The 25,325-nt window shown below is 36.7% G+C and overlaps 1 protein-coding gene across 1 annotated transcript in view; it reads right to left on the bottom strand.

Moving 5' to 3' along the window:
- Window positions 1-3,733: 3,733 nt before the first annotated feature.
- Window positions 3,734-25,325, bottom strand: part of LOC139131186 (xylosyl- and glucuronyltransferase LARGE1-like) — a 65,805-nt gene continuing 44,213 nt past the window's right edge. The window contains 16 exon segments of the mRNA XM_070697160.1: window positions 3,734-4,268; window positions 4,971-6,573; window positions 7,514-7,612; window positions 8,705-8,829; window positions 9,094-9,273; window positions 9,870-10,025; window positions 10,753-10,877; window positions 11,547-11,634; window positions 14,899-15,000; window positions 15,678-15,869; window positions 16,368-16,435; window positions 16,438-16,462; window positions 17,961-18,092; window positions 20,760-20,921; window positions 22,195-22,290; window positions 25,229-25,263. Of these exon segments, the coding sequence (XP_070553261.1) occupies window positions 6,483-6,573; window positions 7,514-7,612; window positions 8,705-8,829; window positions 9,094-9,273; window positions 9,870-10,025; window positions 10,753-10,877; window positions 11,547-11,634; window positions 14,899-15,000; window positions 15,678-15,869; window positions 16,368-16,435; window positions 16,438-16,462; window positions 17,961-18,092; window positions 20,760-20,921; window positions 22,195-22,290; window positions 25,229-25,263 (1,676 nt within the window). The 3' untranslated portion in view covers window positions 3,734-4,268; window positions 4,971-6,482.

The raw sequence follows: 25,325 nt of genomic DNA on the forward strand, positions 1-25,325 counted from the left end.
AGACAGACAGACAGACAGACAGACATCGCTGCGACATATGCTCACGTGTTCACACGTGAGCAAATAATTCCATAAAACCCACACACACACAATCCACTGGAACAGTGTCCCTGGCAAAGATAAAGATGACAGCCAGATAAACAAGTGAAACTGTTTAAACCTTGTAGCAATGTTGGGTCTTAGATCACTCTGTGAACTAACAAATAGAGGAAACGCATCTTCCTCAATAAAAACTGACAATGGCCAACACCTTCTGTGAAAAATAACCATCTTATTAGGAAGCATTCGTGTTTTACAAGGGGGGGGGTCAGTGGAAATCAGGGGGGGGGTTTGACTTTTATGAAACTGTTTTTAGGGGGGGGGGTCAAATTTTACAATCAATGAAGGGAAGGGGGGTCAAATTTTACAAGGGTTTGCATGGAGTTAAGGAAAAAAAAATTGACTTTGGAATTTCACCGAAATGTTGCTTGATCCTCCATACATAATCTATGAGTAGTCTATGAGGAAACTATGAATAATTTCTTTTAAATACCAGATATGAATGAAAATGCTCACGTGTTTCATTATATATTGCATTTATGTGCAAGTTTGAACCTTTGCTACATGCTTTGCTACATTTAAAGTGTTATGATCAACACAATGAATTTCACCACAGATCAATTCTAAAGGTCATTAAGTATTCAAATATGTAATTAGCTAAAATAAAAATAACTAATTTCTTTGAGTACTGTCATTGTATCACAATATAGCATGTGTAATTACCTTTGGTCAAGTCCTTCAAGCTCTATATGCCAAACCGTGAAAGCTTGTTAGCTATTTATGCAAATTATGAATTAGCTGACATGAAAATGCAAAATGACTTTCAATACTGTTATAACCTGGTATAATGATCAATGTACACAGCATGTTTCGCCAAATTTTATCAAGTAAATGCCAGTATATATCCCTAATTTGGAAGGTTCATTAAATATGCATATTGGGAATTGGCTGAAAAAAATGTCAAATGACTTTCAATAATCTTGTATCATAGTATCTTTAATGTACATAGCAAGTTTTGCCAACTTTGGTCAAGTCAAAACAGATAAATATCGCTAATAAATGCGGGATATCGGACCGCAGGCGGGCGAAGATTGCATTATAAGCGCGCCAACCCAAACTCACTGCATGGACATCACATTTACGAAATCGAAGTCCAAAGTCAACTTCGTCATTGTTAGAATAAGAGAGGTTTTCCATCACACGGGAGCATACCACCACAAATTTTGCACAGATGGCGTTGCACTGGCATTGAAAAAGGGTGCATGGGAGCATGGGAACGCGGGCAGTTTCCCTCGCTGTGGGTAGGAAATGCATTGAGCAAGACACACTTCCGGGTTCGCAAAAAAACGAGGATCCCATTTACGGGGCGCTCAAATATAACTATTTGCTGTGATACATAGCAGAGGCGTATATGTTTGTGATGCTGAGAATAACATCAGTAAATAAATGACGGGTTTTAAAAGTTGACGTTTTTTGCGATGAAAACAGACTTCTGAAGGTAGCTCGCTTGGGGAACACGTCATCCCGGCCGCTGTCCGCTTTGACCCCAGTAATTCACACTGGTTTTGGTCGGCCCCAGGTACCCAAGTCACTTCGACCCCGTCACACTTTTGCCTACATGTCCACGGAGACGATTCAACATGTTCCACAACAAAGCCAAGACAAAAATTGAAAATATCAATAAAATGGCTTCACAAAGGCTGAAATACACGATACTCGATGAAGTATGAAGTTTATGAAATGAAATCAAAATTGACAACACAAGTGTTTGTCTCGGGTAATACCACTTGAAGTTGTTTTTTCCATACAGTGCAGTATTTGTCAGTGACAAATTAATCTTTGCAATACATTTTTTTGCGATGAGCTGGAAATTTGATTAATATCGAGTTATGTACATAAATATTCCGTTATTTACTGGGACACGTTTATTTTCTCGATCCGCTATCTGCGGACTACGTGCTGAATTTCATGTCAACGATCGTTTCTCCCTCTGCAGAGTTTCTGTATCCCGTTCAACAACGCTGTACCTCGATCACACGATAGTGACGCTATGTAGCTGTGCAGTATTGAAACTTATCATAAATGGCCACCTCGTCTAACAGTAACACGTATTGTCGGGATTATCGTACGGAAAAAAGACTGCAAAAGTAAGACTTATGAATCTTCATCAGAATTGAACACATCATGATTGTACACGAGTATCAACCGCGAATGCACGTTGAGCTCGGCAGTTACACAAGCATGGTACGCTACATGCATAGCCCTACGAGTATGGCGACAGTGTCCGGCTTTGGCTACGCCGCCTACCGGAGGTGGGAGGCGGCGTAGCCAAAGCCGGACACTCTCGTCATACTCGTAGGGCTAGCTACATGCACTGCCGCGATGCCGATCGTATGCATTCCAAGGCCTATCCCGGAATTTGTTTCACAAACAACCTCAAAGGAGAGCAAACATACTTCTATGGACAGTGACGAACACGTTTCTTGGCGAAGCAAAATCAAAACAGTGCAGAAGTACATGAAGTAGGTCATGGCCTTGGACTCTGTGCACGAACCTGATTGGACACTTCAATACCTTTGACCCAAAGTTATTATTCATCAGCACTTCCATGCCATGAGGCTAGGTAGAGAACGTATGTACTCATTTCTGGCGATCGAACAGCGAGGGAAACAATCAATTACCAAGGATAAAGCTAATTTGCTAAACGATATTTTATCTTGAATAGTGAGTTGAATGAGTAATAAAATATCATATTTTTAATGTTCAATACGAGGTTGAAACACGGAGGGACCGTGGTTGAAACCAGTGCTATCCAGCTGTAGCAACCTGGACAAGCACATTTCACAGCGCCCTCAAACAGTCGATTGTTTTCACTTGTCATACGCGGCGTAACAGAAAAATTAAAACTTTCATAACTTCATTAATATCCAAGCCACGCCCACCAAAACCTTTTCAGTTCTAGCCATTTGAATTCTGAAGATGTCTACCAAATTTGACTGAAATACGTTCAGCCGTTTTTGAGAAAATGGACCAACAGACAGACAGACAGACAGACAGACAGACAGACATCGCTGCGACATATGCTCACGTGTTCACACGTGAGCAAATAAAACTAGCTAGATCTGTGTATTCATAGACTCTCGATTATTGATATTAATGTACTTGATTAGACAAGGGTAGTTACCGGTGCATGTGTGAGCAAGAAATTTGATTTTGGAATTTCACTGAAATGTTGATTCACTATATTGTCTATGAGGAAACTATAATTTTTTCCAATACAAAACTAGCTAAATCTGTGTATTTATGTACGCTTGATTGTTGATATTAATGTTCTTCATTAGACTAGGGTGGTTGTTTGTGCAAGAAATTGGATTTTGGAATTTCACCGAGATATTGATTCACTACACATGTTGGTCTATGAGGAAACTATGAGTAATTTTTTCCAATACAAAACTAGGTAATTCTGTGTTTTTATGTACTCTTAATTACTGATATTAGTATACTTGATTAGACTAGGGCGATTACAAGTTCATGCGTGGGCAAAAAATTTGATTTTGGAATTTCACCAAAAATGTTGATTCTCCATACATTGTGGTCTGTGAGGAAACTTTGAATATGCATGTCACATGGTCATCACACATACACCAACAGCACATCACATGGTCATCACATGCACACTTGCTGTACAAGGAAGTCCGAATTTTGTATGTTGTTTAATGATTTCCTCATGAAGCTTAGAAAGTAATGACAGTGCTAAACATAACCTTGATCAACAATGATTAGTATTCATGTAGTATTCATGCATGGACAGCAGCTGTAACTTTTTGACACATTTCTAACAATTCAGTCAAATATGGTCCCTCCACAAAGGCGTAGGTTGTTGCATAAGCATTTGTGAGCTGAGAGTTCAACACAATAATTTGCATGCAGTGGTTTAACGTAGACTTATCAGAAGTGCATTTGTTCACTTTAGTGAGACAAATCAGTTACTTCATTGTGTCAAGAGCAGTCCCGCACAACTACTGTTGTTCAAATAATGTTCAAGTTAAGACTTTAGTTGGTCAGTCAGCTACAACTTTGCCTACGTGATCATTTGAAGTCATATTATCGTTAATTTTTGAGTTGTGAATTTTTGACTTTTTGAACAAAACAAGGGAGGGTCTTATACATGGATGTACAGCAGTTTTTTAAAAATGCCCAAACATTGGGAAGGGTCTTAGGGTCTTATACTTAAGGTAGAGACACACGTTAGATGATACTTATTTTAAGCTCACTTTTTCTCAATAAATTTCACTTTTAGACCTCACACATTATATATTTTCTGTTAGCCCTATATCTCAACATTATGAAATATATGTTAATTTTCTGAAATCACAGTGTTTGTGACCATTTCTCTCAAAAATATGCGTTTTTGAGTTTTTTTACCTAAAAAAATTAGGTGTTACAGGACTATGGCGACTTGAGATCTTGTAACAGAAATCAACAATTGAGTAGTCTGGGGAAAAAACAGTGTCCCAGATTTTTTCTATTCCCTTTTGTTTCAGCACAATAAGGTGTGAAAGTAACAACTCTGGGTTTTTGAATAAATTACCGGGTTTCGTTCACTTCAGCAAGAATTTCTCTTGTTCTATCAATTTACGAAAATCTGGGACACCGTTTTTTCCCCAGACTACTCAATTGTTGATTTCTGTTAAAAGATCTCAAGTCGCCATAGTCCTGTAACACCTAATTTTTTGGGGGTAAAAAAACTCAAAAATGCATATATTTTTGAGAGAAATGGTCATAAACACTGTGATTTCGAAAAATAAACATATTTTTCATAATGTTGAGATATAGGGCTAACAGAAAATATATAATGTGTGGGGTCTAAAAGTGAAATTTATTGAGAAAAAGTGGGTTTAAAATAAGTATCATCTAACGTGTGTCTCTACCTTAAGTAGGACGCAAATATAGAATACCTCAACATTTTGCACACATGCTATGCAAATAGGTTTAATACTGGTATTGATGCACCATAACATACATGTATCTCACAGCACAGGGTAAGAAACTTTACAAAAGGCTTTTGATGTTCTCAAAAAGATACAGATGCTGTCCATGCAAGAATTATATACACAAATTTTATCAGCTGCCACGGATAAAAGACATTTGGATGGCAGAAACACTGCCGAGATAGATCTATGCTTTCTATGCTTGTAGCTGTAAGTCTACCGTTCAACATTAAGGGATTAATTGGAATTTATGATGCCTAACATGTGGATGCAAAGAGCTAAGTGATGCTAACAACACTGCCAAAAACCGACCGATAACGTTATGAATTGTGTTGCGATCTTCTTGTTTGTTCAAGAAATGTTTAACATTACAGAAAATGTTGCATCCTACAGCTCATTGAAGTGACATAGATCACTGCAAGAGAATTTCAAACACAGAAAGTGTTGTCTGTGTTTGGTTCTGAATCTTATTTGCATAGTCTGCTGAGGAAAGTGACAACCATTGGTTTCAGAATCCCTCTAAACGTTTCACACAAACATGATTCCAATTCTGAATTTATAGGCATCTGTTAAAAGCGGTCAAATAGTGTTATGGATATCAAAAATAACAACTGTCTTCACATTTGACATCATTTCTGAAAGATCATCTTCTGATGTAAATTCAAACAGAAAACAATTATGGCTGAATTTGTTTTAGTAACCTTATCTTGTCAATTTGGGTGAAAACGGCAGCTATGAGACCTGAAGCTGAATCTGATGCAGGCTTTGCTTGAGGTACTTGCTTCAGAATCAGATTTAAAATATCTCAAAACATGATTCTGGTGCCACTGTTTCTCTTGTTTTTTGAAAGTAAAAATGAGGATTTTCAAATTGCAAAAAAACAGAATTATTTTTAACCTAGTAGTAATACCCTGATTTCTCTGTCTACTCTCCTGTACTATTTGTTTCAAATAAATACTGAATGGTATGATAGTTTCTCAATAAATACGAATACTTTACACAGGTAACTCAATTTTGAATACAATTTTTAGTATGCTTTATATGAACAATGCTTACATTACAGGCAGGCTAACAGGCTTATTGAAACATTCAGTGGTGTACGTGTGTGGGTAGTCAGGACTGTAGGTTGACGATCACCGAGTGCTGGCACATGACTGAACCCCTCAGTTGACATTAATAGGCTGAGAACTAATAAACACTGCTTTCTGGGTAAAATGAAATCATCCAATGGGAAAAATCCAAAGGATCGACCCATATTAATGAAATAGGGGTGAGTCACTGACGCTAAAAAAGCACTAAAAATATCATAAAAAATACGCAAAATAAAACTAGCAACAAAAATAGAGTTCATAGCACAGAAATTGCAAAGCCTTTTTTTCTCCATTTCATTAAAAAATATAGTCAGACTTGTGAATTTACTAACTCTGAATCGAGTTCACTGAAAGGATCTAACTACTTGTCCACTGCAACATATTTCAGTGCCTTGAAGCCGTATTTTTTGGACATATCTCTCTGGAATTCTCCTTTTAGAATCTTCAGACACCTATTAAAGGGAAAAAAAGTTTTGTGAAGTTAGGTTAAATGCTAAAAGGGTATAGATATCCTGAAATTTTTACAACACTCTTTTGGTCTACCCTTGTGGGGGCTCATTTTGAAGCTCGTGGATTAAGTAAAATTTAACTGGCTTACTTTAGTGAAAATTGAAAAACTTTCCCTGTAGTGTTAACATAGGGATGGGGGCCATTTTGAATTTCTAGTGTTGGTAAATATTAAGTAATTTGATTTCAACAAATTTGCACTGTAACTCGAAAGTTTGGGCAAAAATTTTAAGTCTTCAAATTTTGAGGCACGACCTGCCTTGTATCTGTGATAAATTGCAATTATTGAATGAAAGAAATGATAAACACTTTTTCCCCCTGGGCCCCAGAAAATCTCAATCGTCCAACTTTGCAGGGGACCACATATTCTGGGGTGAGGGGTGTCAGCATTATAGTACACTATGGTGTTGAAAACATGGTGTAGAAGATTTACTGGTCCAATGATTAATAATGAAGTAAGAGGAAACCTGGTTAAATTGTGTGGAACTTTTTGATTGTAAGAAATGCCGTGACAGTGTTTAATGCCGCGAATGGAAAGTTGATATATTTACATTAGGATGTTCAATACTTTGATAGTGGCCAAAGTAGAAAAGGAATTCACAGATGTGTGTTTCTTCATCGATGAGAAAAATTTTGATAAAAATACCCAGCCAACAGTATTGGGTAGCTAGTCAATTTGACTGGTTTCTGCAATAGTATCTTGCAATTACCAATGTTTTTTCATTTTATTGTAGCCTATTGGCCTTTGAGGATGTCATGAAATAAATAACTTCATCAGACAGTGGACAACGCCCTCTATGGTGAGGGGGATTCAGTGAAAGCAAATCTGCACCAACATAAACCCTTTCACTACCATAGAACTTAACCTTCGCATTGGCTACTTACTCTCTGTACTGTTCGCTTGCTCGGAACTTTGCGATATCAAAGCTTGGTGCATGTGGCATGTGGATCATGAAGGCGTTTGGAAGAACAATGAATTCATACCTGGAATGAAATAGACAAATAAACAAACAAATAAGTAAATGGCACGTCCATAAATTCATACATATATACCTACATATACCTGTACACATATGTACAGAAATACATACATACTGTACACATGCACAATTATAGTCAATGGCTACTGGTGGATAGGCTTATGCTGATGCAGGGACACGACACTGCCCTGCCAATTCACACAGCCCAAATAACAATAACTTATGACACTTTTGTGTATTTTTCTTCCTTTTATGAATCACTTTCCAGGTCTATCCGGAGCAGAATGTGTATTTGGTGAGCCATGACTGCCTGTACACGTTGGTAAGTGTATTGTTGTTATTCCTGGTGGTGTAATCTCTGTCTGAACTTCAATTCCATTGTTAACAATATCATAGCACTCAACAGATGTAACCTGTCTGCTCCAAATTCCCTGTAAAAAATTCATGGTCACTATTGATAGCAATTTGTTGGGCTGAACCATGGTTTGGAAAGGATTACACACCTTGCAGATTTATATAAATTTCCACCATGCTGCAGGGGGCATACCACATCGTAAAATGTTGTTGATAAATACAAAATACGTGTTCTGGCAGAAACGATTACTATTTAGAGAGATTGTCTGAAGGCAAGTGTACCTCCTAAACTTCTGAATTAATTATAGTCCTTGGTTCTACTGTATGGCTACTTTTTTCAAATTTTGTGGTTTTCCCTCACTCCAAACGTGAACCCACATATACAAGAATGCTTCACATAATGTCGTATCAGTACAAGGTCTTATGTGCAAATTTCTATATTTTCATGGTTGCAGAAGAAAAATCTAATTTTTTAATAATTGCAACAAATAATATAAACGTGAAACATGTTCTTATAAATATTAATTCTTCACAATTCTACATGAAGACTTTTACTTTTGATTGAATTTAAGTCAATGTACTGAGTCATTTCAGATCATTTTCTTCAGAAGACCGATTTTTTTCCAAAATGTCAATTACGACCTGCTTGTATTGTGTTGACGTTTTTGAAGTTTTCTGCTCTTCGGTCTTGTTGAAGTGGTTAAACAGAAGAAATAAAGAGCACAAATAAATGGCAGCTTACCCGAGTGCATCTAACTCCATTATATGTGATACTTTGTTCCATCCAAAACCTACAAATCTATTATCGTAGAGAGGACAGTCTCTCTTGACAACAACATAGGGTTCAAAATCAGACTCCCATTGCACCTGGAAAAGAACATAGCTATGTCAGTTTTCTTGCTGATTTGTGAAATTATGATAGGGCTGATTTATAATTATGCAACACTTTTATCATAAATATGCAAACATGAATACCGGTCTATTTTGGACACCTCTCTAGTAGGACCCCTTTTGCACTCAATAAACAAGTATTGCTATCGTTCAAAGTAACTACATGAGGCAGTGTTACCTTATATGGAATGATAAATAAAAATGGATTGCCTTATATGGTACGTAGTGAAAATACATTACCTTATATGGTGTTGTTGCTGTCCTCCATTTTGCAAAATTTGTTGGAGAGTGACCCTTCTGCCACACATGATATCTAAATGTGTACAATGTTCCCATATCCAACATGGTCAACAATTCAGCCTTTGATTTAGGAAAAGTTAGTCGATATCGCAGAGTCTCAAAGGCTGGAACTATAAGAGCCTGAAAGGTAAAATTTTCAATTTTTGTCAGGAAAATTAGCTAATAATTGGCAATTTTCGAGTAACCTTTTACTGGATGAGCTGATGGTTGCTATTGATGTTGGGCTGCACTTGGAACCATGAAAGTATACTATTTGTGTATAACACTATATTGAATGGAGGCACACAAGTATTATATAGTTTCTATATAAGATATGGTACTCAAATGCATTTGTATTTCTAGATATTACCAGTACCATCAGTGTATGAATAAGTAATGTCAGAGTTTAATCACAAAGCAAAAGGTCCTTCCTTTTAGAAAGGGTAACAGTGTGGTACACTGTGTTATACTTCACAGATTTGTCTGCTGTAGTGAAATGTAAACTGGCTACCTACATGTTGAAGATTGCTGGATAAGGCCCATAAATAGTGTGTTGGGATACATACTTTTACCCATGCCTTACTTAGACGTATAGCGCCTTCAGAATGTAACACTGAAACTTCCGGACCTTATACATGTACTCTCTACAGCGCCCTCAATGGGTGAGATATGATTCGCAATCACTCTTGGGTAGGTAAGGCCCTCTAGAGGCAAGACACAACACAATATTTTCCTACCTTGTTACTCTTTGACATATCCATCATTCCTATTGCCTTTTTCAGATACTCATAGAGTCCATACATTGGCAGAAAGTCTATATCTGACAGATAAACGTATGGTGTGTTCACTTGCTTCAAAGCTACATTGCGGAGGAAGTTAACAGGATAAAATTGCTGCAATGAGACAAAGAAAACTCATCACTACAGTGTAGTAAGACGGGTAAAATACTATCCTATGATGTTACTGTAGTATTATGAAAGGTTGTTCAAAATTTTATCCTCTTTGATAGTTTATAGAAGAATGAAAATTACAGGTTTCTGGAGCACTGATTACTGCTAAATCAAGTGGAATATTTTGACCTTCCATGAGTAAATTGAAATCAGAACTCATATGAAGCCATACAGTAGACTATACTTGGATTAGGAATGTTTGGATGGCTGAAGAAGACATAAGTTTTATATCTCTCCGAGTCTAGAATCAAGTCAATCAATCTATAGCTCTGTAAACCCTATGAATCAAATTATCTGGCTATACTCTAGACTGCATTTCCCCTGCACATGGTTGTCATGGCCTGCTGATGCACTGAGAAAGCCATGTTGAGAGAATTTCTACAACTACTGTGGCCAACTACATTTCTCTCAGTCCTGTAAATACCCTAAGCTATCACATATTTTTCCCCTATGGAAATTTCATGAAATGGCTCATACTGTAATTTCAGAATATAAACTATGTATCACCAAATCAAAACATGATGTACATTGGACATCTTTGGAAAGGTAAAATAATTGCAGAAAATAAATACTCTAAGCTTTCAATCTTTTAGTAAAATGTTACTTTCACACAAAATCTTATGATCATCACTTTTTTCTCAGAAGTATTTGAAATATGAAGACGTCTTACCCCATCTTTATACACAATGTGATATCCAACATTTTTCCTTGACATCAATATTTCAGAACTAAGTGCATATCTAAGGAATTGTTGAACTTCGGCATCAGACATGTACAAAGCAAAACTTATTGGACCTGGCAAAGCAAGACAAAACAAGTGATAAAGAGATCTTACACGTAGGGTCATTATCTATCATTTACAATCCCACAATGCAATGGTGTTAGTTTGGGACATGTTACCAGACAAAAATTACTGGATTTGAAGTAGGAATTGAGAAAATATATCTCATATAATAATAAGGTTATTTTTTGACACATGGAGTTGAATAAATATTTCTAAAAGCCATTAGATGTGGAAGTAAAGTGTGGGTGTATATTCTTTGATTGGGACTTTTAGATTTTCCTCTCTTGTACTTTGTGTTGTAACTTTTTGTCAACTCAGCATGTACATGTGTGAACTGCATTGTTATTGTTGACAAGTGAATTCTGGTCCGGACTAGAATTCAAACAGTGCATGTTACATGTAAAGACAACGTGTTGACAAGCTGAATAGTGATTGTTTCAACATGCTTTGGGGAGTAGAACAACAACTTGCAACTGACATACAAAATCAAAATAATGAAAAAATCACCAAAAGTTAGCATTCCTGGCCCTTTAACCCTTTCACCCCAGTTCCCTGTATACAGGTCCAACTTTCCCATAGAAAACAATGGATTTGGGACAAACCATGGTAGTGAAAGGGTTAAAGCCATCCTTCCCCACTACTCTTACCCCATTTTGTTATAGTAACTGCAGTAACCCTACCTTTCCAATGATTGCAGATAGCTTCAACCATCTGTAACCTATCCATGGATAGCTGTGCAACCAATGTCACATCTGTGTCATCCAGACTCTATCAAGGAAATCAGACAACCAAAGTCAAGTACGTTGAAAAGATCGATGCTATATTTAGAGTTTTCAGATATGTTGTCTTTGTGTGAACTTACTGACATTTTAGAGACTAAAATTAACATGTACAGCTGTTTGATTTACTCTTGAAACTTGATCCTAGGAGAACTTTCCGCCTTTAACACAAGCATGTAATGTGTTAACTATCACAAGATTAATTTTCATGATAGAATTTTTACACCATTTTTATGATAAATATCAATGTAAGAGTATAGCATGTTCCGGAAGTGAAAATACAAATGTACATGTTTTCATCTGACTCTGTTCTCCTTGAAGCAGTTCTCCTTGAAGGCAGCAGTTTAAATACTCTGTTTGTAACCCAAACCCTCACAATTTCTTGGCTCACTGGTGATTTACGACAAATCCTTATCTGTACTCTTTCCTTGAATTTTGTCTGCAACTCATCATTGTTCTCTATACACCAAATATCACACAATGACATGCTACACACACAAAGATCTTCCTGGTATGTTGGGAATATTTTTCAAAGTATAAAATTTTTTTGTATCGAACTTTGATGTTTTCCTGCTCCAAATCATTATCACATCAAATTCAACAACCTTAGTATGCATGGCAGCAAATAGCAACAATTCTTCAATAGTATTCATTAAAATGATTTTTGCAAAATAGGATTGAAGTAGCGTGAATCACTGACACTAACTATTTTGATATCAAAGTAAGTGATGATTAACTTCTGTTTGTTTAAATGTACCTTGAACTAGAAATATGTTATCGGGGTTACTGAAAATTCAAGGACTCTCATGGAGTTTTGTGGCAAGCATCAAACAGTACTTTGAGGCCAAAATGATATTGTTATTCATGAGTGACTTCCAAGTCAATATATTGTGAAGGTCTCCACATGTTGTAAAAATATTTTCACGACACCTTATATGTTGCATGAAAGCATTTCTGATTACACAGATTGCAGCATGCTGATTGGTTATCCATGAGTTTCATCAATAAGTCACTTTTATTTTTTCCGGGAATTTTCAAGAGAGCTTTAAGATTCCGGTACTTTTCATGAGTGTACACATCCTGATCTCATGATACTAAGAAACTCAACAAATAGAATTTATGATTTAGTGATGGAAAACATCATCACTATCTTCAGCTACCAGGGATTATTTAACCTGTTCACCCTAATTCCCTGTAAACAGGTCCACAATCACCATTGATAACAATGGGTTTGGACCAAACCATGGTGGTGAAAGGGTTAAGGTAGAATGTACCCCAGAGACAAATATTTGGACTCTTAAACTTTTACGATACTTTGTTGGTCTACCACGCTCATTTTGAAGCTGATGGAGGAAATAGTTTTCACTCGCTCATTTTTGAGAGTACTGAAAATTTAATCTTTTCACTTTGAATTGACACAGGGATGGCAGCCATTTTGAATTGACACAGGGATAGCAGCCATTTTGAATTGACACAGGGATGGTAGCCATTTTGAATTGACACAGGGATGGCAGCCATTTTGAATTGACACAGGGATGGCAGCCATTTTGAATTGACACAGGGATGGCGGCCATTTTGAATTGACACAGGGATGGCAGCCATTTTGAATTGACACAGGGATGGCAGCCATTTTGAATTGACACAGGGATGGCAGCCATTTTGAATTGACACAGGGATGGCGGCCATTTTAAATTGACACAGGGATGGTAGCCATTTTGAATTGACACAGGGATGGCAGCCATTTTGAATTGACACAGGGATAGCAGCCTATTTGAATTGACACAGGGATGGTAGCCATTTTGAATTGACACAGGGATAGCAGCCATTTTGAATTGACACAGGGATGGTAGCCATTTTAAATTGACACAGGGATGGCAGCCATTTTGAATTGACACAGGGATGGCGGCCATTTTGAATTGACACAGGGATGGCAGCCATTTTGAATTGACACAGGGATGGCAGCCATTTTGAATTGACACAGGGATGGCAGCCATTTTGAATTGACACAGGGATGGCAGCCATTTTGAATTGACACAGGGATGGCGGCTATTTTGAATTGTCACAGGGATGGTAGCCATTTTGAATTGACACAGGGATGGCGGCCATTTTGAATTGACACAGGGATAGCAGCCACTTTGAATTGACACAGGGATAGCAGCCATTTTGAATTGACACAGGGATAGCAGCCATTTTGAATTGACACAGGGATAGCAGCCTATTTGAATTGACACAGGGATGGTAGCCATTTTGAATTGACACAGGGATGGCAGCCATTTTGAATTGACACAGGGATGGCAGCCATTTTGAATTGACACAGGGATGGTAGCCACTTTGAATTGACAAAGGGATGGCGGCCATTTTGAATTGACACAGGGATGGTAGCCATTTTGAATTGACACAGGGATGTCGGCTATTTTGAATTGACAAAGGGATGGCGGCCATTTTAAATTGACACAGGGATGGTAGCCATTTTGAATTGACACAGGGATAGCAGCCACTTTGAATTGACACAGGGATGGCAGCCATTTTGAATTGACACAGGGATAGCAGCCTATTTGAATTGACACAGGGATGGCGGCCATTTTGAATTGACACAGGGATGGCAGCCATTTTGAATTGACACAGGGATAGCAGCCATTTTGAATTGACAAAGGGATGGCGGCCATTTTAAATTGACACAGGGATGGTAGCCATTTTGAATTGACACAGGGATAGCAGCCACTTTGAATTGACACAGGGATAGCAGCCATTTTGAATTGACACAGGGATAGCAGCCTATTTGAATTGACACAGGGATGGCGGCCATTTTGAATTGACACAGGGATGGCAGCCACTTTGAATTGACACAGGGATGGCAGCCACTTTGAATTGACACAGGGATGGCAGCCATTTTGAATTGACACAGGGATGGCAGCCATTTTGAATTGACACAGGGATGGCAGCCATTTTGAATTGACACAGGGATGGCAGCTATTTTGAATTGACACAGGGATGGCAGCCATTTTGAATTGACACAGGGATGGCGGCCATTTTGAACTGCAAGTGTCCAGAAATATTGGGTAATTCTTTTCCATAATGCCAAAATCTTAATGATGACACCCCTATTTTTAGTTTGAAAGAGCGTGGTTGAAAGTTTCCTTGAGGAAAGTTTGAGCAAAAGTTCAAGTCTTGCACTTGAGGTGCATATTACCATAATCAGATATGCTGTGCTTGATAATTTGTTTGAAATGATAAGTTCAGTAGATGATCTTACCGGAGTATACTGATAGTCTAGGTAATACAAATGTGTTCTGTGATTTAAAAGTTTTTCTCTTCTGAAATCATAGCACTGGTCATCCTCATCAAGCTCCGCCAGCTGTTAAGAATAATGACAAAAACAAAAATAGTAATTCCAGATATTAGTGAAAAAAATGATACGACTAAACTCTTAGAGTTTTTACTGCCTAGGGATATTAGTTACAACGACCAGACTGAATTTAGTGAGAATAAGGTTTAATTATGAGTAAAGTTGCAGATCAAACAGTCTTGTCCAGCTTTCTTTTGATTTAACATCATAAATAACCTAATTATGGAAATATATTTTTTAAACATCAAATTACCCTTTTTCAGTAGTTGATTTTACCTTTGAATTTGCTTATGTTTTTGGAGATAATGACTTTCACCAAAATTATTAACCTATATACTGCCAAGTTCATATTTCTCCATCAGGTCAAGTTGAGAATGACATAGTCCCATACATTGCTTTTTAACAAAGACTTGAATATTTGACAGCTACTGAAAACACAGATACTGTAAACATGATTTTTACAGACTAAAGCTGCTATAACATACCAAGCCATGTGAGTGAAAATATATATGGTTTTGACTCAATACCGCTTTTGACTGACTTAGCCAACAATTAAGTGATAGGCCTTGGCAGGATTAGGGTTGAACTTGACACAAAAAGATAATTTCACACTCTAATTCATATCAAAACAAAGTTATTTGATCAAACAATAGTTTCATATGAAACCAGAAGACTGTAATAATTACCTCATTTTCCATCACAGCCAATCGTTGGTAAGTTTCACAACCAAACAACTCTCTCCTCAGCAGATTGCCATCATATTCCAGAAATGTTAAGTACAAATTACGGAAGAACTCAATATGTTTGTTCTTGACGCGGAGCTTCTGCGGAGAATTCCAGTGTATCACTTTGATGTCTGAGATTTCCGTGTAACAGGTCTGGATGAAAATGAAATGGAATTAATGGAATAATTATATGTTCTACACTAGGCAGTGTTTTTGCCAAGGTTGGTGAATATTGGTAAATGATTTGGGAACTTTGGTAACATCTCTGTTACCCCGTAATCTGATTGCATTGATATACCAAAGGGAACCCTGGTAAAATGACTGGGGAACCCCAGTAACAGTTACCTGCTAATGGCCCTTTGCAAAAACACTGCTAGGACTAGAAGAGATTGGGAAACTAAAGAGATTACCTTAGAAATTTGTATTCATAATAAATAACTTTAGTTATGGACAACTGCTGATCAAATTGTGATGCCATCAAATTATTCATCTGTAAGTGGTTGAAATCAGATGAAAATACAATTATTGAGCACTGGACAGAACTTGTGTGAATACTAATCCACATTAATCTTCCTATCTGGAATTATGATGGAGCTTAAAGTGCCTTTTCAATGAAATTATATAAGAAATATTATTCAAAAGCACACATACCTCACTGCGTGTATTTTCACTCAATTGTACATTCCAAGCACACGGCAGTTGATGAACAATATCTGGATGTTGTTTATAACAGCATTGAAAATATCCTGTGGAAGAAAATGTCACCTGTGTCAGCATTCAACTTCAATGTATCAATGTTGAATTTGAAACTGTAGTATTTCATGAATTTACAAAGGTGTCTGCTAAGCAAAAATTGGAAAATTGAGTTTGGTGGAAGAAAACATTGTTGTTCTTTTGAATATTCTAAAGGTCCTTCAAAGTAAAGAACAAAATTTCACACTTGAGATGATACGACACTGTAATTTCTTCACAGAGATTAATAAAGTATTGTATTGTATTGTATTGTATGTATTGTATTGTATTGTATTGTATTGTATTGTATTGTATTGTATTGTATTGTATTGTATTATATTGTATTGTATTGTATCTTTTTCACAAGGTATATTTTCTCTGTTTGATGAAATCTGTAAGATAGCATAAAATTGGAACTATTTTACAAACAACTTGTGAGCTAAGTGATATTCGACTATTAATAAATGAGAAAATGGAGTCATCTAAATCTCTACACTTTGAAACAAATATAAATCTTTATGCCAATAGGAGTATCATGCAAGCAACAGAATAACAAGAGGAACCTTTTTGATTAGTAAAGAAAATATTCCATGTCTACTGATATTTGAAATTCAAGGGAAGGATTGTTTCAATAAAATTGATCAACTTGCGAATACTTTACATAGAAAACAAAGAGTCTACCACATTTTGAGTTGCCAATGTCGATAAGAACTGATGTGAGAGCTGGGTATTGAGATCTGTAGTTTTATAGGTTTGATTTCAACAAAACAATTTCAGATGGGTTTCAAAGAATCAAGGTACAAGTTGGCCCTTGACAATGACAGCCTAAAAGGTGAACTCTCATTGTCGATGCAATGTCATCAAGAAATGACATTATGCTTTAAATAAGGTCACAGAATATTGATAATCAGACCATAGATCCTGGATGAGTTTTTCTTGAGGGTCTATGATCAGACAAACTCTAACGCCGCCTAGTAGAATTAATCACACAATCAGGGTTTCTATTCTGTTATATCAGCCTTTCTTATGGAAATATATCATCCAAAGAAGATGTGTTTGTTCACAGTTTTTTGATTTACAAACCAATCAATAGGTTAAAGTCAACAACACATCCACACATGAACTGATATAAATGCATGACACAATTATGGAACTGACAAGTCCAGGAATAGATAACCGATGCATATTTTACCCTTCTAGATTTCAAAGTTGGCAAAAAATACTTCTTCCTAGAAATTTCTGAATGATGCATCTCATAAAAAATATAATTATCAAATGTTTTATTGTCTGAACAATAAATGATTCAATTATTGTGATATTTGCATACTAAACACCTACACAAATCTGTCATTGTGCATTTATAGGTAGTATATGGAGAGACAGACAGGTACAGATATATTGTAACCTGGGCAGTACTTGACCTTTAGCATGGTGTGTGGCACCCCCTGGTTTTTCTGAATGAACTTGTACGAATAGTTTCAATTGTTTTCTTCATTTTGAATGTTGACCTACCTGATCAGCCAATGACGTTGACAGCATACTCATCAGTTCCCTCTCTGCCGTCAGTCTCCACATCTGCATCCATTTCATTTCTCTCAGCTTTTTCAGATCGAGCAAAATCACACCGGTGTTAAATCCCCGCCCCTGGAAAAAACCCCCAAATATTCATCACAGTCAGTCAATTGCTATGTGTGATTCATGCTCACACCCTTTGGTTTGTTCTCACCTAGCAAAAAAGTCAGCGATTAAAACCACTCAGCTACACTCCTAGAATCTTTGGTATGTCGTTACTGTTGTGTTAAATGCTTGGAAATTTGATTCTTATGGACATAATCATGCTACTGGCTCAATCCTCTTTCTACCAGGCTCCGTAGACAACCCTTAGAAATAAATACCACTTGAGAGAAAGATGATTAATTTGAATCAATTTCACGTAATAATTTCAACCCTATAGGAACCGGTCTCTTTTAAAATGCAGAGGTTAATAAAAAAGACCAGTACGGATGATACAATTCAGCAACTTTGAAAACAAACTTTCTGTCTTTTTTCTGTTGGCAAACCAAATATTGCATAATTTAACAGACATGCATACTGCATAATTGGACCTACTTTAGGGTAGCACAGGAAGAAAATTTACTTGGTTCTTGGTGAAAATATTTTAAGAAGTTACAGCTACTGTCTCTTCCAGCATAAAAATAAAAAACATACTTCATCAAAATGATATGCAGTATCAGCTTTGGCATAAAAATATTACAATGGAAATAAAAATGTTTGTTTTTCTCAAAAATTTTTGATCGCATAGCAGGTTTGTGCATATGGCATGTGATGAAAGGCAGCAGAATTGAGGTATTGAAAATATCCATGTGAATCAATAGAAAATTGGCAAAAAATATGGCAACTAAATCTTAAATGTGTACACTTTCAAGAATAAATAAAATCCATTTGAAGGTAAAATGTGCCTCACTGACAGATGTTTGGACTCGATTTTTTACAGTTCTTTTCTGATCTGCCATTTCTGATGGCTCATTTTGAAGCTATTTGGATGAAAAAAACCTTCTGGGTTTTCACCATATAACTTTAAAGTCTTTCATTTTAAAGGCACATATTATTGTAATTGCAATTGTGCCTCCAGTACTATTGGATTAAACAGAAACGTCTGATGTACTGACAATGTTTGCCCTTTGCAAAAAGTTAGTGTATCCATAAAATTCTCCTCAATAATTTACATTTCACGTCCAGACATTGAAAGATTGACAAAATTAATGGTCATCAGAGTGCATAAATAATCTACGTGTACCTACATGTACACTGACTGCATAACGATATAAATGACTGACTTTCCCAGAATAGGCACAAAGGTTGGCATGGTTACCACGCACTGGCATAAATGTTAACTTTTCCATATTTTTAGATTATTTGTAGCATTAGGGTAAAGATGAGAACAAAGCCAAATTTTTCATTTCGAAGAAAATAATCGAGCTACAGTGAGCACATAACAGCTGCAAGAATGAACACTTTCCATACAGCTTGCTCACACTTTCGTAAAACCTGTTAGGTTAAAAAGACCTTAGAAGCTATGAACAGTCTGGACCATTTACTTTTCATCCACCTGATCTTCATTGCAAATGCCATTGCCAATTATTGATGTTAATTAATTCAATAATTAACAGCATAGTCACACAACCTGCTATGATTATCTGTCCCGTCAAGAATGTGAAATTGCAAAATTCCTCTGATGTTCAGCTGAATAAGCTGTTCTACAGCTAATAATAACTTAATTTAAAAAAAAATCTCAATAACATTTATTTAACAAACTGAGCAGACACTCATGCCGATATAAATTAGATTTAATCATTGGTCAAAGCCCCAGTAATGCTAACTTTCAATGATTTTTTCATTGATTTTTTCATAAATTTTATTTTATAAATCGATTGCAACTTCTTATTATACTCCCAAATAAATGTCCAAACACCCACTATTTAGCTTGTCAACTTATCGATCAAATGTGTAAAATGAATTTTTATTGTTTACATTTGAATTCTAGTCCAGACCAGAATTCACTTGTCAACAATAACACAATGCAGTTTACTCATGTACAGGCTGAGTTGACAATTAAGCTGAATATTGTGTATCTCAACATGCCTTGGGGAGTAGATCAGGAATTACCGTTCATATTCAAAATAAAAATAGTGAAATTATCATCAAAAGTTAGCATTATTGAGGCTTTAAGGTAGAATACGGTAAGCGTAATGGACAGATATAGTTGGACTCTCAAACTTTGAGAACAAACTTTTGGTCCACCACATCTTGGGGCTCATTTTGAAGTTTATGGAATTTCACCAGGTTATTTTTGTGAAAATCGAAATTTAATTTTTGTCCACATAGAGTTAACACAGGGATCGAGGCATTTTGAACTGTAAGTGGCAGTAAATTTTGGGAAATTGTTTTTCTGGTACATGTATCAACATTTGCACATTGACCCTTGATTTATATTCTTTTCAAAAGGGAATAATCTATAGTTTCTTTGAGGAAAGTTTGGGCAAAAGTTTAAGTCTTTCTAATTTTGAGGCACACACTACCCTAAAGGATACTTAAATATAAGGTCTATGTACCCTCTTTGTTCTCAATCTCAGTGTCATATCAATTTCCTTTCTTCAATTCTTGGAAGTAAATCTGAAAATTTGCATTTCATCAAAACTACTCCAAAACAAGTCACAAATTGAATCAAAATAACTTTCAGTTAAATTTGATCACATTCAGGCTACCTATACCTGTGTCATATTCATTTGTTTGTTTGTGATGACTACTCACCAGTGCTGGCCAGGGTTTGTGTTTTCTCCACAACGTCCCAAGGTACCAATCACTTTGATTTTCCACCAGTCCAATCGCTTTTCCATTTTTTAATTTACTAAATATTTTCCACAATTCGGCGATGTCTGTGGCAAATGTTATATCAGTATCTAAAACTATGACCTGAAATTAGAAATTGGGGAAAAAGTGTCATACCGGTATATGCTGTTTCATGGTGTATTCACTTCAAAAAAACCAACAGTTTGACTATGAACTACATATACTATACTGGTAGTGTATAGAAGATTTTCAAATTTTACAATTTGAATAATAGTACACATGAAAGGTATACAGTCACCTGTAATCTAAATATGTCCAAATATGGTCAAAGGGGCTTTCCTTGGTATTCAAAATGCCCATGTGAGGGCGGTGTTTTTAAAAAGCGGCCACCCGCTAAAAATCTGTGATCGGTTAGATTTTTTTCCACGGTAACTGTGGCATAATTGTAATAGGTGACAGTATACCTTTAAGCGGGAAGCAGAACACCATGAAGCTTAATCTATATTTGAAAAATGAAATCATATCAAAATTCATGACATTTTGTAAATTGAAATATGAAAAATACGTTTGTATGATTTCATGTTTTACCATATCTCAATCACATGATAAGTGAGTAAACCATATACACTCTGTAAAGAAGTGACATATGGTATATTGTACATTTAATTTTCATACAAGACAATTAGTCTTTGCAATGATGACAGTACGGTTACTAATGTATTTACCATCTTCAAGCCATATGATCACTTCTATGCAAAGCTTTCTATAACCTACGTGTAAATCAGTTTCCATAGATGCAATCCATACTCTATGCACTGTCAATGAGAATCCATGCAAGTACAAATACTACTTCTGCATGCCTAATTTCAACAGCTTTTATGGAAAAACAAACTTTATAAAACCTAGAATTTCCATTTGCTTTTACCTAACATACACTGCATATTGTTTTTTAGTGGCACTTAAAGATTCATCATTTTTGTGTCTTTCTTGTTTTAACTGACATCTCCTATCTCAGACACGGATTATGTAAAGAGCAAGTTAACATTCTGAGTGTCAAAGTCAATTTTTTGTCACTTTTATAGAGTATACCCAGTCAATTTTTATCAGATTTTTGCCAAAATTTTGATAACAAACTGAAGCCAATGAATTTTGATATCCATTTGGTCTAAAATTATCCGAAAAATTACAGAAAAATTCATAAAAATTTGTAAAATGTTGCACTAAAATTTTGGTGGGAAATATTACAGTATTCAACAGGTTAATGCAAATTGTTTCCTAACATTAATAAGCCCTTCCTGATGATTGGGTAAGACATCAGAATAACAGTTCTATAAAAACTTTCCTTTGCGTGTCTTTGCAAGTAAAGGTGACAGGTTTATTGCGATTTGTGACTTACCTTGGCTAGGTGTAGAGGTAATGCTTTGGTGAGTACTAATTTCATAAGTCCGTACACCCCTGAGTAATGTTTGTTTGGTATCCAGGATATGTCATCCTGCAAGTGAATCAATTGACGTCACCGCTGTCAGTATACAACATTAAGCAAGCTACTCTTGTGTTGAAAGCTTTAAAATTGAGCATGGCAGCCATCTGGTTCTATTATTCATATGTCTCACCATACTGTCGCAGGATTGGTTCTGAGTGGCATTTACTTTACTCTCTTTGTTCACGGTGGATTTTACCTCATTTCAACTTTCATCAAAACATTCTTACTCCATCAAAAAAAAGACTTGCGTATGGCTACTATACAAATGGACTTTGATTGTTTGTTGTTCATGGAAGATGTTCAAACAGAGAATGGAATATGCGTGCCTCCATATGCCAAGGTGATAAAAATATCATGATAAACAACCAATCTGATTAAAATCAGCCGTAGAGTACGGCGACCTGTACTTGTGAGGTATTCTCTTGCTGTCGCCTCTCACTACATCTGACCAACTCCCATAGAAAGTCGTTTTCAAATCTCATGCTCTGAAGCAGCCAATCAGATTGCACGTTACGCAATCGCGAGGTTGAGTGTGTCGATGCGATGTCGCGTTCCCTTGCTTTTATCCATGTAGACATTTGATCGTTGTTCAAATCTGCAGCGACAAGTACACAACACGACGCACTTTCAAATTTCAGTCTAGAAATTTGTGACCGCTCGGCTGTCTTGTACACAATATACTGGAGTGTATAAGTAACACAGCTGAGCAGCCAAAGTTGTTCACTGGGCGCTGCTCACTGTATAGCATTGCGTGGCAGGGCTGTGTGTTACCGGCGTTATACGGCCTCCCACCACAGCCCTGCTGATAGGCGGAATACACGGCGACCGCGGTCCCGATTTGGATTACGCACGAAAAACTACCTTTTCTAACTACTTTCGGCTGAAATCAGCTCGATTCTGATGTACGTCTACCCAAGTCACTCAATCGCTTACTCGCAGACTGCAAAAAGGTAAAAAGAGGTAAAAATTGGCAGTAACAATGACTTAATCATTGATCGTTGGATGAATAAAGTTTTATGTTATGGTTTGACTGTAGTAAATCGTGGGTTTAAAGGTTTTTTAATGGAAAGCAAAACACGATGTACCACACTGCGGCCGATGTCATCGTGTAGTTAGCGTTGAAGCGAGGTAACCTCCATGGCAGAAGGAAGTTTGCAAACATCGCACTCATGAATGACATTGACATCGCTTTCACACTATAACTTTGGCGAGACCTAGAAAACAGAAGAACACTATAGTCTCATCATATAACCATACTCCTACTGGCCGAGTTTGCCTACTGGCTGACTTCTCTAGCTGGCCGAGCTCGTAACTGGCTGACCTCTTTTGTATTCAAAAATTTGCCCTCGTCCCAAATCGTTAATATAGTTTACCAGCGATTCACGGTCGGTCAGGTGTCCAGGGACCAGCCATATCTTGCAAGAACGTTATCTAATGGCGTTATCTAATGAGTTATTTGGCCGAAAGTAGTTAGAAAATGTAGCTTTTCGTGCACGGTCCAAATCGGGACTGATGTCGCAGTGTATTCCTGTGAGAGTCAGCAGGGCTGTAGTGGGAGGCCACGTTTACGCCGGGAACACACAGCATATCGGACGCAGGGCTGGTCTCAAAGTCTGTCCGCATGATTTCCGTTTGCACAGTTATTAATAAAAGGCATGTTTCAACATTAAAATTACAGACAGGTGATTTTAAAATTCGCCGTGCGCCTGTGTTTTACAACTGGGTTGATGGCTCGGTTACATACCTTAATGCCATTTGGATTTTCGTGGGTCTTCTTCGTGCATATGCATGCTTGCGAGTCATACCTATTGTTCTCTGTAAGGCGCCTTCTGATAGGTCGGCTGTTCTGGCCAGAGTGCGAGATTTGAACGCGACCTTCTATGGGAGTTGGTCAGATGTAGAGAGAGGCGACGGCAAGAGAATACTGCGCAAGTACAGGTTGCTGTACTCTACATCTGATTTTAATCAGATTGGATAAACTACCAGAGAAAATCACAATTTAAGATTCTGATTGCAGTAAATACCCATCAATTCGACTAGAAAAAATTATCAGTTTAATTTGTTGAATTATTAGAAAATTAACAAAGCCACTATAATTATTAGGGATTTTTGGTTAGTTCATAAGTGATATGCTTACCATCTTGGATGATTGAAACATGTACATGTAAATGTGACTCTCCTGAAGTCCTGACATTCTGTGTTGTGCATTTTATTGTTCTGTGTATTTTATTTAAAATAAAATGTTCAAACTAGCTTGTCATGATTGGTTGGTGGAATTATGAGAGACAGAGATAGTCCCAATTTCCATCGGTGGTTGAATTGATAAGGGTTTTTGAGGAAAAAATAGGGTGGCCGAATTAATAGGGTTTTTACGGTATGATACATCAAAGGATGACTTGCACGTGGCACAACAATTGCTGATAGTGAAAGCTATCCTGATGGGTTTTAAAATATTGCCTTTTGAATTCTTCAGAGTCCAAATATGAAATCACTGTTCTACACTCAATTATAGAGAGTGCAAAGTGAGAACTGTTATGAGGCTCTATACTAAGGATCAAGTATAGTGGGCAAGTCACTGAAAATTTTGGGATAATGTGCAGAATCTCGGAAGCTGTTATCTAATTGGTTGGCTGAATCTTACTGTTATCATTGAATTATACACAATAGACTCCCTAAGTTAGACCAATCAGATATAACCTTCCAAACCAGCTGCACATCAACAGAAAATTTTCCCAGGGGTTCCTAAACTTCTCCTGTAACAAGACCCCCTAAGTTTGGGATATTGACAACCACTTGTCTCTTACTGAGTCATGATTCTTCTTTGTGTCAAAAAATGATATACTTTGCATCTTAATCTACTTAGCTCTGCAATGATTTATATCCACCTTAATAAACTTTGTCAGATGAACTGACATGTCTAAATAAATCTCTACTATAAAAAGATTACCTTGAAGTCATCTGCTGCATAGAAACTAACTTCAACTGTAAAAAAAGAAAACAAGAAAATTGAAAAAATTCAGTTGTTTAAACATTTGAGTAATTTC

This window comes from Ptychodera flava, chromosome 1, assembly GCF_041260155.1.
Source record: "Ptychodera flava strain L36383 chromosome 1, AS_Pfla_20210202, whole genome shotgun sequence".
Classification (NCBI taxonomy): domain Eukaryota; kingdom Metazoa; phylum Hemichordata; class Enteropneusta; family Ptychoderidae; genus Ptychodera; species Ptychodera flava.